This window comes from Erythrolamprus reginae, chromosome 4, assembly GCF_031021105.1.
Source record: "Erythrolamprus reginae isolate rEryReg1 chromosome 4, rEryReg1.hap1, whole genome shotgun sequence".
Lineage (NCBI taxonomy): Eukaryota > Metazoa > Chordata > Lepidosauria > Squamata > Dipsadidae > Erythrolamprus > Erythrolamprus reginae.
The window spans coordinates 68,067,971-68,087,841 of record NC_091953.1 but is presented as its reverse complement, the minus strand read 5'-3'; the positions used below and the strand labels follow the sequence as shown (position 1 = coordinate 68,087,841).

Below are 19,871 nucleotides of genomic sequence, written 5' to 3'. Positions count from 1 at the left end.
GATTGTGAGCAGTGACTCCCGGTCCAGGTAGGGCCGCAGCTGGTGCACCAGGCGAACCTGGGCAAATGCCCCCCTCGCCACAGCTGAAAGATGGTTCTCTAATGTTAGCTGTGGATCGAGGAAGATGCCCAAGTTGCGGACCCTCTCTGAGAGGGTCAGTAATTCCCCCCCCCGGGGTGATGGACAGACAGATGAAATTGTCCTTGGGAGGCAAAACCCACAGCCATCTCTGTCTTATCAGGGTTGAGTTTAAGTCTGTTGACATCCATCCAGACCCTAACAGCCTAGAGGCTCCGGCACATCACTTCCACTGCTTCGTTGACTGGACAAGTCTATTTAAATGTAACATCCTGCTATTTATGATCCCATTTGCTAATTGCATATTGAAATCTCCTGCCAAAACTATTGTGCCCTCCATAAAGATATCCAACTTCCTCTTTGTATTTATTATAAATCGTTTTGTTTTCGCATTCGGGACATAAATTGCCACCAGTGTCAATTTCTTTTGATTAATTTTCCCTTTAACAAACAACCACCTCCCCGCTCTATGTTTCTGAACTCCAACCTCCTCAAATAGAACCCTCTGATGAATAAGAATTGCCATACCTCTACTATTTTGCGTTCCTTGAGATTCATATACCCATTGCCTTTTTCCCCTCTTGCATGCTGTTGGAGTGGTTGGTTGGCTGCTCCTGTCTTTTCGCCACCACCCCACCCCCACCTCGCCGGCTTTTTCCCCCTCTCGCGCACCGTTGGAGTGGTTGGCTGGCTCCTTTGCTTGCGCACGAGAGGGGAAAAAGGCAATGGGAAGCCAGTGAGGCCGGGGGCAGGGGATTCCTACTTCTGTCTTTTCGCCACCCCCCACCCGACCTCTCTGGCTTTTTTCCCCTCTCGCGTGCAAGCTACCTCAGCTGGGAAGAGGCGATAGCTCCCTCACCCACCCAAGCCAGCAATGCCTGCCAGGCTCCCACGGGCGCCCTCTTATGGCGACTTGTCAGTCACCCAAGTATAACCCGAGGTCGGGTTTTTCAGCCCATATTTTATACTCCGGCCCTCCAACAGTCTGAGGGACTGTAAAAAGTTTGGGGACCCCTGCTGTAATGTTTCAAATCCCCTGCTGTAACGTTTCAAATTGCCAACCAACCCGTGGTTCAACAACCAGAAGGAAATCCTGCTGTAACGTTTCAAACCATTCACATTTAAAACCATTATAGTACACTCACTCATAATATACAAGAATGTTCTGCCTGATTCTGTTGGCAATAGAACAGGCCTATGACATGTTGATGTTTCCCCTGCATCCACCTCCACATTCCTTGGGGCAGGAACTGGGCCAGAGCCAACCACAACAGGAGAATAACCCTTTCCCCCTCTTGTTTTGCTTTTGGTTTACTTATTTTCCCCTTCCTCACCCCAATCACACACACCCAAAAGTGCCTCCCCCGTGCTCCCCCCACCAGGAAGGGGGAGGACAAGAAAAACCCTAGTCCAATCATGAGGCACTTCTGATTATGTTCCTACGCTGCTGAGCTCCACTTGCAACCACTTTTAAATATAATTAGAGAAAAAAGTCCTCTCCCATCCTCCTTTATCCATTTGAATAATACCTTCTTTTACCTTTTTTTTTACTTCTTTTACTTTTTTCCCCTTCTCCCCCCTTCTTTTGGGATGCAATATGCCAAATAGTCTACTGAGCTCTTATGAAATTCGTATTTGGAAAGTTTTACCTAGAGATTAACAGCCAAGCGTTTCTTTAAGACTTGCCTTACTAATTTGACATGGTTATGCAGACTCTGGCTATAGATAAGAATATAATCTAAATACACAAGAAGTAAAGGTGGGAGTGTAAGACTTCATTTATTTATTGCATGAACGCAGCTGGAGCCCTCTTTAGGCCAAATGGCATAACACAGAATTGGAAACTCCCCAGTGGGCAGTTGAAAGTGGTTTTCCACTCATCCCCATTATTCTAATACGTTAATAAACTTCTCTCAAATCCAGTTTGGTGAATACTGTATTTTCCCCTTGACTAGATGATTGAGTAAGTCCTTCATAAGAGGGAGGGGATAGGTGTTCTGCACGCACAATGCATTTAAGTTTTTAAAATCAACCGCTACACAGCTCCCTCCATCCTTTTTCTCTTTAAAGAGAACTGGAGCTTCCATCTTTGAATTAGCAGGCTGAATGAATCCCCTTTTTTAGGAGTGTTCCCTCCTTTATTGTAGCTGCTGCTAAGGGGCTGTCTGTTCCCTCCCAGGGAGGAGGATTCTTCTTGCCAGTCTCAGGGTGGGATAGGCCCGATGTGGAAGGGCAAGCTTGCGATATCCATCCTTTCACCTAATGGCGGGGGTCCATTTGTACAACCACGCCAGACCAAATATGACTGCTTCTGACATCTTTGGGGCAACTATGAACTGAAGAAATTCGCGGTGTTGGCTTATTTGCAACTCTACTAACTCTGTCAGAAGTGTTGCAGGAACTCCGCCTACAAGCGAACCATTCACTTGTTGGAAACGGATGGGGTTGGCTAAAGGTCTGGTTTGGATTCTTAATTTTTCTACTACTGCTTTGCTGATAAGGCATCTCAAGCACCCCATATCTATCTGGGCCTGTATTTCCCCCTCTTCTCCTGTGGTTATTAATCTTTGCCTTAAAGAGGAACGGAGGGATGGGTTCACTCACCATATGGTCGTCTTCTCCAATGCACTTGCAAGGAGAGTCCAGGATGGGTAGTTCTCAATCTGATTGGTCGGGACTGAGTTTAATTTAAATATTAGGCAGGCACCGCCCCCTTAGCCCTCTAGTCTAAAAACTCAGTCGCAGTAAAGGGACTTAGAGTTAGTTTTCTCTTCAATAAATTTATATTTATTGTGTTTTTCTATGTACTAATCTACTTTTATGTCTTTTTATTTCTTGCAGGTGCAGTTGGGGGAAAAAGTTTTCCTCACGCAGCCCTGGATTAAAACCTCCAGTGGGTTTCATCCAGGAGCTTGCAGCTCCTCCATTGCAAGCCGGGTTTTTTGGAGTGAGCACCCGGGGAAACTACCTCCAAGGTAGACCCCGGAGGAGAGGAAGAGGTTGACGCCTCGGGAGGGTCCGCCCCGCCCGTTGCGAAAATACCTGGGATCTTGGAGTGACTAATGAAGGCTCTTCAGCAGGGGAGGGGCGCCGCCCCCCCCCCCTCGACATCGGCATAACGTTGCCTACAGAGACTGGATGCCGCTTTGAGCAGGCAAATACCGGCGGCACGGGAAGTATCGGCTGAGGCCGTTTCTCCCAGGCGTTCAGGAGGAGGCGCAGGATGGGCGGGCCAGGAAATCTTCCCGCCCGTCTCCTTGACAACATCGCGCCGGCCATCTTGGGAGCCCGAAATTGAGCGGGCAGGCCTGTTCGCGCTCGGCGAGCGTCTCGGTTGCCAGGACAACGGTCCGGCGGCCATGTTGGATGACGCAATTTCGCCGGAACGCCTCACTCGATCTTCTGTTGGCGCCAAGTGTCTCCTTTACCAGTTGACACGCAGGCGCAGTCCTCAACCGAGCAGTTGCATTTAGCGGTCATTATTGCTAGCGTTTGCGAAGCACATAGGACTCTGTACCGATCAACGATCTTTGTGAGTAGATTGATATTATGGCTGACCAGTCAATTCCGGCCGGGGAGGAGGCCAGCGCCACCAGGCCTACTACCCCCAAACAAAAGCCTCAGAAGCAGAAATCCTCACAGGGGGCAGCACTTAGAGAGGCTGAGAAGCGCATTAAAGCGCTAGAGAAGCAATTGGAATCTTCTCAGAGGGCTGGGGGACCACCGCCTATGCCTGTTCAACCCCTCATTGCCATCCCTCCGCCGGTCTCCCCCTTATTTGCACCAGGGGTTGTAGGCTCGGCATCGGAGAGGGATTGGTCACCGGAGAGGCTCTCCCAACCCTCTGCCTCTTCTAGGCCTGAGACATCCACATTTGCGAGGCAAGCAGCGTGGCCTACCACCTTCACTGTTCCACAGCCAGTCCTGCCTCAATGTGGTCAGGCGCAAGCAGCCACATTCACCCCTACGGCAGCTGGATTGCGCACGGCACAGGATGCCTGGCAGAGTATGCCCCAGGCCCTACAGGACCTAGTGGTCAGCGCCTATACGCAGGGAGAAGCAAGTGTGGTTCAGCAGCAGCCATTACCTGCGGGCCCTACTCCATCGAGATTCAGGGACCCCTGGCTTGCTCCAGTTTCTCCATCCGGCTTGGAGTCCAGGGATGAGGATGAATTTTCCAGGGATGACTTCAGCGAGGCGGAGGACAAGCTCTCCGGCGATGACCAACCTCCGGAACTACCTGCATTACCTGGCCTTTTCAAATCCGCCCTCTTCAAGGTCCTGCTGAACAAGGCCAAGATGACCATAGACCAGGCGGGTGAGGGAGGTCAGGGCGTTCCTTCGGCACCAGGTCAGCCTACAGGGGGTCTCTTCGTGTTCCCGAAGCAGGAGACCGTTAACGTACCTTCGTCTCATTTATTTCTGGAGACTGTACAACGGCCATGGGAGAGCCCCGCGACGGGACAGGGCCCGTCTAACCTGGACAGACGCTTTTACACCTTTGACCAGGCCATGGAGGATCTTCTGGAGCTGCCTACGGTGGACAAGCCGGTCACCAGCCTGGTCTCAAATGCCCTCGTCCCTTCGGAGTCTCAGGAGGGGTTAAGGGCCGAGGACAAAAGGGCGGACAATGTCATTCGCAGGACCCATCAAATGGCGTCTTGGGCCGTGAGGGCGGCTTCGGCGGCCTCTTTCTTTAATCGGGCTACGCTCCTCTGGATTAAAGAAATCCAGTCCAGAGTCGATCCCCAAGATGCGAGAATGCGCCAGGACCTGAACAAACTGTTAGCGGCCACTGAATTTTCCGCGGACGCAACAGTCAATGCCGCTAAGTTCGCCTCTAGAGCGATGGCCTCGTCGGTCGCCTCCCGCAGGCTCATCTGGTTGCGGAATTGGCAGGCCGCCATGAAGTCTAAATGGGCCCTTGCTTCTTCGCCGTTCAAAGGCAAGAAGCTCTTCGGAGACATCTTGGACGATGTATTGGTGGAGGACAGGGACAAGAAAAAGGTGATGCCCAGCTCAAGCAAAAGGCAAGGAAGGCGATTTACCCCCTACCACCGGAGACAGCCCTTTCGGAATGACTCCACCTCGACCAACAACCAGGGATCGAGGTCCTACTTTCCAGGATCCTTTGCTCAGGGCTCCTTTCGTTCAGACAGGACCCCACAATTTGATCGCACTAGAGCTTTCCAGGGCCGCCGCCCCTTCAGAAGTTCCGGCAGGGGGTTCAGAAAGACCAAGTGACTTTCCTATGGACACTCCTCTGGGCGGCAGGCTAATCCACTTCTCGGACGTCTGGTCAAACACCTCATCGGACCCCTGGGCGACTGCCACGGTTTCACAAGGTCTAAAAATCGAGTTTCTATGCCCTCCACCTTGCCGATATCTGCCTTGTCATGCCCCCTTGGACATTTCCAGGAAGAGGCTCCTATACCAAGAGGTGGCTCACCTGCTGGAAATAGGAGCCATCGAGGAGGTCCCTCTACCTCAACAGGGTACGGGGTTCTACTCAGCAATTTTCTTGGTTCCAAAGTCGTCAGGGGGTGCGCGGCTCATTCTGAACCTGCGGAGGATAAATCGCTACGTAAATTACAGGAGGTTCAGAATGCACTCTCTGCGCTCCATTCTGGCTGCCATCAGACAAGGGGACTACATGACATCCATAGACCTAAAGGAGGCTTACCTCCATGTCCCCATTTTTCCTCCTCACCGACAATATCTGCGCTTCAGTCTAGATGGGGCCCATTTTCAGTACAGGGCCATGCCTTTCGGGCTTTCATCGGCCCCAAGATCATTCACAAAGCTGCTAGATGTCCTAACGGCTGGTCTCAGACAGCGATCGGTGCGCCTACTAGCCTATCTGGACGACATCGTGATTCTGTCCAGAACAAGGGACCTGGCGTTGCAGGACTTACACTTAACAATTCAGATGCTACAGGATCATGGCTTTTCGGTCAACTTCGAAAAAAGCCACTTGAACCCCACGACTCGGCTGGCTCACCTGGGAACCAATATAGATTCCAGGAGGGGCCTGGTCTTCCTGTCCCAGGAGAGGCAATCTACCATCAGGGAAATGATTCGGGGCTTGGCGTCACAGCAATGCCCTCAACTCTCCTTCCTGTCCAAGCTTCTCGGGACACTGGTGTCATGTATCGACATCATTCCATGGGCCAGGTACCACCTACGTCCCCTCCAGTGGTTCCTTTTGCCATTCCAGAGAAGGAAGATCAGCCACTCCCACCTACAGGTGCATCTCGACTCCGGGGTTCGACGGTCCTTACGGTGGTGGGTATCCCCAGCCCTAGCAAAGGGTTCCCTCTTTCTGGAACGACACCTTCTTACGGTGACAACAGACGCCAGTTTGACGGGCTGGGGAGCCCATCTTTCCTCGAATTTGGCCCAGGGCCTTTGGGATTCATCGGACCTGAGGAACGTCAACATCAATTTCCTGGAGTTGAAGGCAGTTTCCCTGGCTCTCTTGAGTTTCGCAGACCTGATAAGGGGTCAGCATGTCCTAGTCCGGACCGACAACATCTCCACCCGGTCTCACATCAACAGACAAGGGGGGACTCGGTCTCGACGACTGATGAGGGAATCGGAGTCCCTGCTCAGGTGGGCGGAGGCCAATCTAGCTTCCCTGTCCGCGGAGCACATTTCAGGGGTGGAGAATGTGTGCGCGGACTGGCTGAGCCGGGAGACCTTGGATCCAGGGGAGTGGCAGCTGGACCCTACAGTTTTTCTGGACATTGTGCACAGGTTTGGGAAGCCAATCTTGGACCTGTTCGCTTCTCGCAGCAACTCCCAACTCCCACGCTTCTTCTCCCGCTTCCCGACACCGGGTGCGGAGGGGGTAGACGCTCTTCGACTACAGTGGCCACCAGGACTTCTGTACGCATTTCCACCGACTTCCATCCTTCCCAGGGTAATCCGGAAGATTCTGGAGCAACGGGCGGAGGTGCTGCTGCTGGCACCTTACTGGCCACGCCGCAATTGGTTTGCGGACTTGATGCAACTGTCAGTGTCTCCCCCCTGGAGGATTCCGGATCACAGGATATCTCTCTCCCAGGGCTCGATCTCCCACCCAGAGCCTCAGTGGTGGCAGCTGACCGTGTGGAGATTGAGCGGCAACATCTAAAACGTCAAAATTTGCCAGATTCAGTTATCGATACAATTCAGGCTGCTCGCAGACCTTCGACAAGACGAATTTACCAGGCAACCTGGGCTTCCTTTTCCAGGTTCTGTGAGGAGCGGGAGGTGGACCCACAAAAGGCTTCCCCCCCCTTTGGTCTTAAGCTTTCTTCAATCAGGCCTAGAAAAAGGACTCGCGCCTAACACCTTACGTCGTCATGTGGCCGCTTTATCCACAATCATAGGTGGAGACAGTTACCGGTCCCTCGCCAGACATCCTTGGATTAGGGACTTCCTGAAAGGGGCCGCCAACATCAGGCCACCACCGATACATCGGTTCCCTTCCTGGGATTTGTCGTTGGTACTTCATGCCTTAACGGGTCCTCCATTTGAACCGTTTCGCCATATATCGCTCAGATTCTTAACACTCAAGACTGCCTTCTTGGTGGCGATCACATCTGCCAGGAGGGTGTCTGAAATTGCAGCTTTCTCTACCAGGGAGGACCTTTGTAGATTTCACCCCGATAGAGTTGTATTGAGATTGGACCCAGCCTTTCTTCCTAAGATCAACTCTACCTTTCACAGGGCACAGGAGATAGTGTTACCGGACTTCTGTAGCCATGGGACTCATCCTTCGGAACTGCGGTGGCATAAGCTCGATGTGAGACGAGCTTTGAAGATTTATATCCGCAGGACTCAGGAATTCAGGATTTCGGAGGCCTTATTCATCTCCTTTGCAACTAGGACTTTGGGCACTAGGGTCTCTTCTAGGACAATAAGCCGTTGGTTGTGCGATTGCATCAGGGAGGCTTACCGATCTAAGGGATCACCTGTTCCACAGGGACTTACCGGACATTCCACACGCAGTACGGCTACTACAGCGGCCTGGAGGACCCAGGCTTCACTAGAAGACATTTGTAGGGCGGCCACTTGGGCGGCTCCGTCCTCCTTTGTCAGACACTATCGAATTGACTCCTTTGCTTCCGCGGAAGCAGCCTTTGGGAGGAGGGTTTTACAGCGGGTGTGTTCCTTTTCAGAGCCCCCGGTCCGACCTTCTCCCTCCCTTGGTTAATATCTTGGGTATATCCCATCCTGGACTCTCCTTGCAAGTGCATTGGAGAAGGACCGTTGAAACTTACCTGAACGGTCTTCTCGATGCACTGCAAGGAGAGTCCAGACCCGCCCGAATTCGGGACCGGGGTTAACATTGGAAGGTTGTGGTGTTTTGTTTGGATATTCTAGTTACCTTGAATGTTTAATAAAAGTTTGTTAGCTTTACTGCTCCTTCGTTTCCTTTAGACTGGAGGGCTAAGGGGGCGGTGCCTGCCTAATATTTAAATTAAATTCAGTCCCGACCAATCAGATTGAGAACTACCCATCCTGGACTCTCCTTGCAGTGCATCGAGAAGACCGTTCAGGTAAGTTTCAACGGTCCTTCTCCGCTGGGCTCCTCATTCCAGTTGGGGTTAGGTCCTGAATGAACGGCTTCTTTGCCCTCAGGAGAATCCTCAGGAGGGAACAGCTCTGTTGTTTGAAAGGTCCAGCAACTCAGCTCTGAAGCTTTTCCGGGTTTTCTTTTTGCTACTGAGCGTGGCCTGGCTCTTGGGAGAGACAGGGGGGCTGAGGTCAAGCACTCTGCCGCCCTGTGGCCAGTCTGCCTACATTGATAGCAATTTATTCCCCTCATGGCCTCTGAGCAAGAGAGCCCCAGCTGGCGAGGGAAAGGGTGGCGTTCTGAAGGTCTACGTGGGGCATGGCTGGGGGGAGGTTTCTTCTCAGTGTGAACTATATCATCCAAAGTGATAGCTGTGGCATACCAGTTATGAATGGCCCAGGGGACCCCACGTATTTTACAAGCCCTTCTCAATTCTGGGTCAAGGGCATTTTTAAAAGTATGGACCAAGGGTTTTTCTGGCCATTCTCTCAGTTTGCCTGCAGCCCGTCTGAATTCCCACACCAGTTCCTTCACAGCTTGTCCTGATTGTTTTAATAGGTCAATCTGTTTCTCTGCATCCATCTGGCTTGCAGCATCAAGGAATCTCATTCTCATCAGTTCAATGAAAACAGCCACATTGTTTATCTCAAGGGTTCCCTCATCATGTATAGTAATTCAACAATCCATTCTGCTACATCCCCCTTATTCATCCTTTCTGAAATGCTATCACCTGTCGATCTCTTGGGAACAAATGGCCATATTGTCTCACATATGTCCCCACTCGGTAGAAGAAATAGGCCAGCTTCTTCCGGTCTCCATCATATTTGGCTTGGAAAGAGGGTGGACCTGCCAGGCCAGGAGGGGCAGCAGGAGGCATGGCAGCAGGCATGGAGGGGGGGAACAAACAGGATGAACACCCCCCACTGGTGGACCTCCCTGCTGAGGGGGAGGACTTCATCTTTGACTTTAGGGTCTACTCACTGTTGTTGCCAGCAGTTTAGACATTAATGGCTGTGTGTTGTGTTATTTTGAGGGAACAGCACATTCACACTGTTATATAACTTTATACTCACTACTTTACATTGTAGTCAAGTGTCATTTCTTCAGCATTGTCACATGAAAAGATATACTAAAATATTTACAAAATGTGAGGGGGTGCATTCACTTCTATGACACATTGTATTACATTATTATATACATTTTTTAAAAAATTAGTTTAACTAATACATATTTAGTTAATATGTATTAATATGTATTTTAAATTAGTTTAGTTAACACAGTAAATTATTTTACTATGTTTGACTCAAAGACTATGATATCTTAGGGGCAAAAAACAGTTTTCTTTAATAAATAATGCTACTACTTTCTCACCATTTCAATTCTGAATATTCTTCCCTTCTTTCCCCAGCTATTTATTTATATTAATTGGATAGCATCTTTTTTTTCTTCAGTTTTTTCAGGTAGTTAAACGGTGAATTGACATTTTGGTTTCATCAAACATTATTTTGTGTCTTGTTAACAGATAAGTTTTAATCTAGACTGTTACAGGTTTGTCTACCAAGCAGCTATTTAAAAAGTCAAAGTTCTTAAATTGCATTTTCTTCCTTGCAGAATAACCATGTGCATGGACAACCATATACAGGCCCTGCAGCACACCATATGAACAATCCTCAGCGAACTGGCCAACGAGCACAAGAAAATTATGAAGGCAGTGAAGAAGTTTCACCACCTCAGACAAAAGAATAGTGAAAATGCACATAATTAACTTGCTCCATCAAGACTGTGCACCCAGGCCTTACAGTCCAACTTTTCTCTGTGTCTGGCTGATATTTAGAAAAACTATTCCTAATCAACATGGAGTGAAGAGTCTATTCACTGTCTTATCTGCAGAAAATTGCTGTCAATATATAACCTGCCTGCAGTGGAAAGTGTATAGTGTTTTGTAATAAATGGCCTGATGCTAATGTGTAAATGGCAAAGGTGTATATAGTATATTAATGTTTGACTGTTAATTCTTAAAACAAGAAACTTTTTTTGTCTTGAATGAGACTCACAGATCTACAACAATTAATTTCTTGATATATCTGCTGCGCTCTACAACCAGTGTTGCCTGCCTAATGGCAGTTAGATCAACTCAACTCCTTACCCTTGCCCCACCCAAAAAGTAAGCTTCTTCATGTCAACCAGAAAAAATACTTTCATATAATTCTTTGCCACTGGAGTCCATTTTATTAGGAGCATCATAATGACTGGTAATCTTTTAATTCTTTGGTTGGTGTGGAAAATTGGTGATATACCTTGTTTCTAGGTCTTTTTCCATTGCTTTTTCCATTCGGGTATTAAGTTAATCACTTGAAGCTATAGTTAAGCTGTAACATTTAGCATGGCTTCACACCAAGTTAGAGTAGCCAGTGAGGAAAGAAAATTTCAGTTGTCTAAAATGACAACTGCTGTTTAAACCCTTTTCTTCAGACACCTGGGTTATAAAACAGGAAGGGAGGTTTGGGCAAAGTGGACGATGGTTTTCAGTTGCACATACGTTCCTCACATCTAATGTTTGACAGTTCTGTCTCTGGATGGGGTACAAGAACACTTAGTTTTCAGTAATAGGAAATTAAAAAATTTAAAACAAATATGCAAATTTTGCTATGCCAGGATGCCTGGAGCATAACAGACTGTATTTGGTGTGCTTGTTTTGTTTCTTCAGTAGAGCTTATTTGATAAAACCTCTAATACTTTCCTTTATACTGCACTGCAGTGAAGTGGAAGTCAACAAAATCACACAATACTTGTGAGTGCCATTGCACCAAGTTAACTTGCTAATTTTCTGCTTATGCACAATTCTACTTGAAAGTAAGAATTGTCTTAGCTCTATATTCATTATAAGAGAAATCTTAACTTTAGGAGCAGGGTTTGATAAAGAAAATAAACTACTGGTTAGTCAAATATAAACCCGAGGTATCTCTGTTCCAGAGTAAACATTTGTTTAAAGACTTCAAGGAACTCATCAGTAAATACTGTATTTAAATTAAAAATTGGTAACTTGAATGTGTGTAATTATTTTAGAGCCTGTCAAAAAACCAAATACCCCCTGCAAACAGATACAGTCCACCCTATACTATTTAAATATTTGCTGTTTTATTTTATAGAAATTATTTTGCTGAATTCACAAATAGAATTTGATTTAAGAAGACAATTTTTGTCCTGTGGTATGTGTGTGTGGTTTTTTTTTTAACAATGCACAGGTAGTTGAATTCTGTGCACTACACTGAATTCTGGAACAAAAGTCACAGTGAGATTTGGTGGACAGAAAATTGACCCTTTACAAAGTACAAAGAATAAAAAAAAGAAACCTGTCATAGTTTCTTAACGTGACTATCTTGTACTTTTTGTATGTTTTATATGTACATATATATTTAATAAGCACATGTTTTCTGGTATTTTTATTAAGTTAATACAAACAATGCTGCTTATCAAACTTAGGATTTATAGTTGAAATAAGTAAATGAGGAAATCACAGATTTCTTTTGGATTTAGTGTAACTAGAGTCATAACACATTTTTATTCTAGGTAACAGTGTTCATATTATTACCCTTCCAGATTTGCTCTAATATGCTTGTTATGTTTTAATAGCATTTTCTTGGATTGGTTAACAACATTTGACTAAAGATTTACCCATCTATTTGAGTAAATTTAGTACTAACGTAAACAAAATAATACTCTGATTTTGTATTAGAATCTTAAGCAATCCCTTGGTCCAGCATTTACAGTGTTCCCTTGACTTTCACGGGGGATACGTTCCAAGACCGCCCACGAAAGTCAAATTTCCACGAAGTAGAGATGCTCCCTTTCTTTCCTTCCTTCCTCCCCCTCCCTCCTCCATTCCTGGTTTTACTTATCCCCAGAACCTGCAGGGGCAATGGGACGGCAAGAAGGGGACTTTGCTGTGCTCGCTGCGGCAGCAGCAGGCAGCAGCAAGGCTCAGCGTCAATTGGAGCATACGAACGCACCAAGAATTAAGGTGGAGGGATCGGAAGGCTGGAGCGGAAGCAGAGTTTTTATTTAAAGAAGCAGGACGGCTGGGGGAGGAAGAGAGTTAAAATGCACAGTATTGTACATCAGGCAGCCCTGGAAAACCCTTGGTTTTGCAAAAAACCCAGCGGAGTATTTTTTTTAATAATAGTTTTTGAAAAACCGTGGTATAGACTTATCGCGAATGTTGAGGGAACACTGTATTGTTAAATGTTATTTCAAAGACACTTCTTGCCTTCTAAAACAAGGTAGTTATTACTTCAGCTTTGGGAGCCGGAAGGGAGAGAAGCACGTGTGACACAATTGTAAAAACATAGGTTCACAGTGGTATGTTTTTTACTCTCCATGAGGGAAACATGTTTTCAAATGTTCAGCTTAGGGTTGTTACTAGTATACTTACAGAAAACTGTATGAGAGTATGGCTGGTTGGAAGTCAGTGGGCAGCAGAAACATGAACATTCTTTTTGCTTTTGGCAAAATGTTAGATTTATTCCTTTTTAAATGTTCTTCACAGTAATTTATGCTTCTGACAGTTATGGCAATAGTAGTTTCAGAACTGTAATTTTAGTACCTCAGTATTGATGGCACACACTGAAACCAAGTCCTCAAAGTGCCTAAATGTTTGATTTTACTTTTATTATTGAATTCTGTTCTTTTTATTTTTAACACCTAAGGAGAAACTGCTGTCTTCCATAAAAGTCATTCACCTAATGTTAATCCTACCTAATCTTAATCTTTTTAAACACAATTTTAAGATTCAAATAAAGTAAATTGAACAGCTATAGAGAAAAAAATAACAATTTTCTTACCAGAATGTATTTATAAAAATAGCTTTCATTTTTATACGATCAATTCTGTATGCATATAACCCTTTATCACAAAGCTCTGTGAATACTAAATGATTTATTTTAGTATTCTCACTGCTAAACTCTAACCTAATTAAATAAGTATGCATGACTGCCGCCTTGCTGTCTTTTAATGTATTTTTACTTTGAAAGATCTTTTGAATGCCAAAAGTCACAGGAGCCTCATTCATTAAAAATCAGAACAAAACTAGATTCTAGTCTTTAGCAATTGTGAGAAATAAGGGTAAGCATAATTGCAATGATCTCTGAAAACCAAGCAAAAAGTAAAAAATATCCAAAATAGAATTTTAAACCTCATAGTCCTTAAATTGCATAATGTAGTTTTGTTTTGAGAATTAGCTTTAGAAATGCTTTCCTTTGCAAACAATTAGAAATAATTACAAAGAGAATGTGTATATATAGAGATAACTTCGGAATGTCCTTTGTTGATAAGTAAATTAAAAACAGTAAGTGAGTTAGTCAGTATAGAGTTAAGAATAAAATAGTTTTCCTTCCCCCTTGGCACACTTTCTTATACATGATTTTGCCATTGCTATACAGGCATTCTTAAATGATGTTGCACTTAAAAAACAAACTACAAAATATTTGTGTTACATTTCATGTTTCATGAAAAGCATATTCCCTAGGTGGAATAATCTGAATAATTACTTCAATAATACTCCTGTAGTAGCCTGATTAAAATACAGTTTTGTTTTTCAGATAGTCTTAATGCTCACTGATCTCCATATATTGTTTATTTTTAAAAAAAGTAATATTACCAAATGTTCCTTGGCTAAATATATGTGCTATATAAAATAGATCATTATGGATATTGTTAGCACAGGTTGTGCTAGGACTCACATTCTTAAAAACTACCCCCTCCCCAAAAAAATAGCCCCTCAAGAAATTTGTAAAAGAAATAAATACTTCATAAAAATGCAAACATTTTTCTCTCAAATAAGATCATGGCAAATTGAAGAAAAATATGATAGTTCAGGTTCACACTTATGTGTACCATTTCATGATACTTATGTCAGGCAGTGGTTTGTATATTATTGAGTCATAAATCAAATGTTTTGGCTGAAACATTTGCAGTTTTGCAATTATTTATTTCCTAAGAATGAAAAAGATTGATAGAAGAGGGCTTCTATCTCTTCCTGTTTCTTCCAGCAGTCTATCTTGAACTCAAGAAGAATCCTCTATCTCTCAATTGGAACAGTTTTCTCCTCTGTATGATACTGTTCATCTTAAAGTTATCTTCTACCTCTAAGAAACTATTTTGGGCAATAGGGGAGGAGGCACTTGAAATGTACTGTTTTCTGTTTTCTTTCATAATTAGTTTACCAGATCCAACACTTCTCTCCCCCCCCCCCCCGAGGAATCCATCCCAATACTGTAAATGGAAGCAAGTTGCTACCCGTTGATCCTGAGCTATACATTTGGCTTTACGCTCTATCAACTTTGGCTGGTTGGAATCATTTTAAAAAAAAGTTTTTTCCTTATTTTAAATTTCGAAACAAATTGGATAAAATCTACATGTGTTCTGCCTTATTAGTTTCTCAATTTTCCATTTTTGAAATTAATTAGGCTTTTCTCTATTTGTCTAATTATTTAAACATAGCCACAGAATTAATATTGTTCATTATATTAAGCTATTTCTGGTACTTCCTATTTTGTGAGGAATTTTACACTGAATTTTACTTTTTTTCCAGGTGTCTAAAAAATAAATACTTTTAGTTACTAGAAGTTACCACCTACATTGGTGACTTGCTCTACTACAAAACATGTGATACATAGGGACAGGCCTAACAACAAATCAGGAAGTTACTTGTTTGAATTTCATTTGCTGAGAGCTCACTAGATAGCCTTGGGCAAGTTACTCCTTCAGTGTCCTACTTTCTTATTAAGGTAATGTACTATAGTTGTATGCAAAAAAATGTATGCATTTCGGTCAAATTACAGTAACGCTGAAAACAGATTGAATTTTCAGCAAGTCAGTGATACAAAATATACCTCTGATTCAAATTCCTTTAAAATAGAAAGTAATTTTTTTAATGGTCTTCAGTCTTCAAGATTGTTAGAAATGTTGTGCAAGGGAGGGAGAAAGGAAGCCAAAAATCAGAAGTCCAAATAAGACTATCAACAGAAAAGTGAAAGTTGCTAACTTCTGCTAAAGGAAGCATCAATGGGCACTGATGAAGGGAAAATGCAGGCTGCAGTGCTATATTCACCATTTTCTCATTCTGATTCTCTAACACCCACATAAAGATTAAGTGGGCATTCAAACCTTACAGAGATATGTTGAACTGTTACACATCTGTTTGTTCATCCAGTCTACATTTTAACCAAGGGTACCTAAACTTGTAAATAACTCATAATTTCTGTCACTATAATAACACCACCTGCATACAGTTGTATTTTCTCTGTTTTTGTTTTCTGATATTTAAACTTGTCAAAAGTACTTTGTTGGAAGTAATTTACTTTAATGTATGTTCTACCCAATATCCTCTGGAAATATACTACCATGGACTAAGTCATTGATGGGTAGCAATTCCAACTACTATAATGAAAATGAATCTCGGTCATGGGGATATTTGTTGGTTGACTGCAAGCATAATTGTATGCCAAGCAAATTATATTTAATTTGTATAGATCTTTTAATTCATTTTGCTTTTTCTTGATCCAATAATAATTCTAAAATTTATTAAATAGCTTTTGTTATCTCCCCCCCGCCGCCAGTCACAATGATAACAAAAAAATATTTGTTTTGTTTTATTTGATATGGATTAATTTTTTGACCTTTTTAAAAAGAAAAATAGTATATTTTCAAGATTTTACTAAATTAAATTTGGGGACAAACTATTTTTACTACTGTATTTGGCTTTTCTAAAAATGCTAATTTTTTTGTAGTTCATCCTTTTTTTAAAAATGAATCAGTTGCTCTTAGTGTAAACAGGTAAACATCCACTAAATTCACAATGTACTTTGTTTCTTTTGGTTTTTTTAATTACTTTGAGTGCTAAAAGATTCTGATTGTTCCTGCACATGTATTTTCTGTATGCCTCTTTTTCTGTACTGGCTTACTGCTGAATAATAATGCAATATTGGTTAATTTACTTTTTTTTTTCTAATTTCAAGTCTGTTTCAATCTCAGAAAATAATGTATCATTTTTAGTATAGTATTATGGTTGTTTGACTGACTTCTTAAAATAGTGACTTTGAATAATAACAGTTCTAAAGCACTGAACTTAGCAAAATGTTTTCTTTGTACTGAGCCATGGTGGTGCAGTGGTCAGAATGCAGTACTGCAGGCTACTGCCAGCTGTCAGAAGTTCTGCAATTCAGTTGTCACCAGCTCACGTCTTCTATCCTTCCAAGGTCTGTAAAATAAGGACTTTGTAAACTGCTTAGGAGGGGCTTTAAAGCTTTGTGAAATGGTCCAAGTGCTATTGCTACTGCTAAATGCCATTCTGCATCTGGGGCTTTCTTCCTCCCCTGAAGTCGCCTCAAAAATGGGTGCTGCATCCAAGGTCAAGTGTCTTCAGGCTTCTGATTATCCACCAAAGAAGGGCTAATAGTCCAGTGGGTGTAAACTTGGATTTCCTGCTACAAGAGTTTCTATCATTACTTACAAACAACATAGGAGAAATTAAGAGCTGGAACTAAAATCCAATGAACATGGCTATGATTTCAGTACAGGTATGATAATCTTTTTTGGGGGACTAATTCAAAATATATTGCAATATTTTTATTTTTAAATATTGAAACATGTTTTCATTTTTATAAATGCTACATGCTTTGTCAATCAGTCTTTTTTTAACCTTGTTACCTGACATTTAAGTTTTATTTTTGTATTTAAATACAATTGTTTAAAAATTAGCTAGATTTATTAGTATATTAATAAATATTCTGTTTTCTTAACAGGCATAGGTTCTTGCAGCTATAATAGATTTGTTCAGATAATGCTGACAATATTATTGACCAATAGTTCTAAAAAGACTGAAACTTTGCTGTTTTGAACATTGTAGCTTCTAATTTGCAAGTAGCAAATAATAATCCTCTGGAATTTATTCAAAGGCAATTTGAGACATGACCAGTTCAGTGAAGAATGCCAAAAGAAAAATCTGGAGGGCTAGAGGGTCTGCAACGTATTTGGCGTACTACTTTGGATCTCATGGAATGTGATTTCCCATTCCCGACCCTTCCTGCCTGTCCTTCCAAATACTGTACTTCCAGATTCCACTGGTTTTTGAAAGCATGGTAGCTGCACTAAGAAGGGAATTGTATTACCTCTGTACTGAGAGATGTTGATTGGTTAAGAAAGAGGCTAAAATGCTACCCTGTTTTCCCCAAAATAAGACCTATCCTGAAAATGGGTTTTAGCTTGTTTTTTGCACATGCACCTGAATAAGCCCTATTTAAGAGTCTGCCCAACCAGCCAGCCACCCAGTCCATCTGATTGCTCGCAGTGCCGCAACCATGAGGTGAGGCGGGATGGTGGTGGAGCTGACCCACGTGCCCTGGATTGGCTTACCTCAGTGTTCCAACTTATACCCCTAATGAAATAAGACACAAAGACTAGAAGCTCCTCAAAGGTCCATATTATTAGAGATGTCATTGGCACATCTGGGAAAACTCAAATCTGATAGCTGCTAGGTTTTCCCCACCCAAAAAAAGGTCAAAGTCCCTTCCCCTGCACCCACAAGTGAGTAAATTTAATATTGTTAAACATTATTTTTCTTACTTTTCACCTTTAACCCTCCCTTCCCTCAATTCTTTCTTATTCATAGTCCCAGCCAGGTCTGAGTTCTAGACAATTTCTTCTTTATGTCTTCATTGGCCCTTTCCACCCATGCAAAATAAAGTTTCCATTTTTTTCTTATCCTTTTAGCTTTTTCATCCCATGAAAATATAAGTTATTTCCATATGTACTTGTTCAAATATATAATCATTCCATCGTTTTAGTGTTCATTTACTTTTATCCTTCCATCCATATACTATAGTTGCATGAGCAGCTTTTATCATAGTCCTTAATACTTATTGTTCTTCCTTGAGTTTCTTTAATACCTCCTTCTATTATGTCCCATCCTACCCGCAATTCATTTTTAACTATTCCATTTATATTTTTCAGTATTAAAGTCCAGAACTTTTTAATCTCACATTCCCACCAGAGATGTGTGTACCATCCCACTGCACGACCACAATGCCAGCATTTAGGGCTTAGTCCTCCAATCATATATGCCAACTGGGCAGGATTCTATACCATTTTAGATATATTTTCCTTTCCATTTCCTGAAACTTCTCTATTTTAATTTTTTGTATCCCTGTCATTATTCCTTCTATTCTTTCGTCCATTAAATTGAAATCCTTACTCCCTTTATTCTTAATTTGATTCAGCATATATTCCTTATCATCTGTCATTAATTTATATATTACCTTTACTCCTCTTAATCCTTTCAAAATTATATCTATTTTATTTTCTCTCAGAGCCCGTTTTTATCTTATTAGCTCACTCCATCTTAACCAATTTTGGGGTCCACCTATTTGTATTATCGCATTGATTTTCATTAATTCACCCCCTTTATATAAATCTTTTATTTGATTATACCCATTTATTTCTAACTCTTTTGCAGCCCTCCCTATTGCACTTCTTATAAATGCCCATTTTGATATTCCTTGCTTCTACTCTTTCTGCCATCTACTCCATACTTTAAATGCTACTTTCCTAGGTCCTATAGTTTTCTTGCTTACTCCCTCTTCCATGCCTGGGCTTTTATTTAATATATTATACATTCCCTTCCCCTTCTCCCCCTTTTCCTCCAACAGCTGTGTTAGGAGAACCTCGTCTCCCCACATATGGAGATCCCTTGAAATCCTGCATTTCCCTTCCCCTCTCCCCTTTCTCTCAGTTGTAGAACTTTTCCTTTTTATGTATCACATACCGTATATATTCTCCCCTCCTCTCCCTTACTCCATCACTTTACTAAGACATTTTAAACAGAAGGTGTTGCTGGCTAATCATCTTCTTCCTCCTCATCTTCTTCCTTTTTTTCTTCTTCCGATTCCTCGCTAGAACTTAATTCCTCCTCCGCTGACTTTGGAGACTGTATGTGCTTTGCTTTTCTCCTTACACTGTGTCTGCAACATTTCCAATGTTTTTCCGGTTGTTTTTCTGGTTGTAATACACCCGAGTTTCTCCAACATATCCTCTGCCTCTTTTAGGTTAGTAGCTGTATAACTTCTCCCATCTTTGAATGCAATCAAGTGTAGTGGAATCCCCCAGCTGACTCTGCCCGTTGTGAAATAACACATCAGCATACTTTTGCAGCTCTCTTTTTTTATGCAACGTACCT

At 42.9% G+C, this 19,871-nt stretch overlaps 1 protein-coding gene across 1 annotated transcript in view; it reads left to right on the top strand.

The window, feature by feature from the left end:
* The window catches only part of USP9X (ubiquitin specific peptidase 9 X-linked), a 270,458-nt gene extending 258,621 nt beyond the window's left edge, over positions 1-11,837 (top strand). The window contains exon 46 of the mRNA XM_070750538.1: positions 10,253-11,837. Coding sequence (XP_070606639.1) covers positions 10,253-10,387 — 135 coding nt within the window. The 3' untranslated portion in view covers positions 10,388-11,837. The remainder of the gene's footprint in view (positions 1-10,252) is intronic.
* Positions 11,838-19,871: the final 8,034 nt, after the last annotated feature.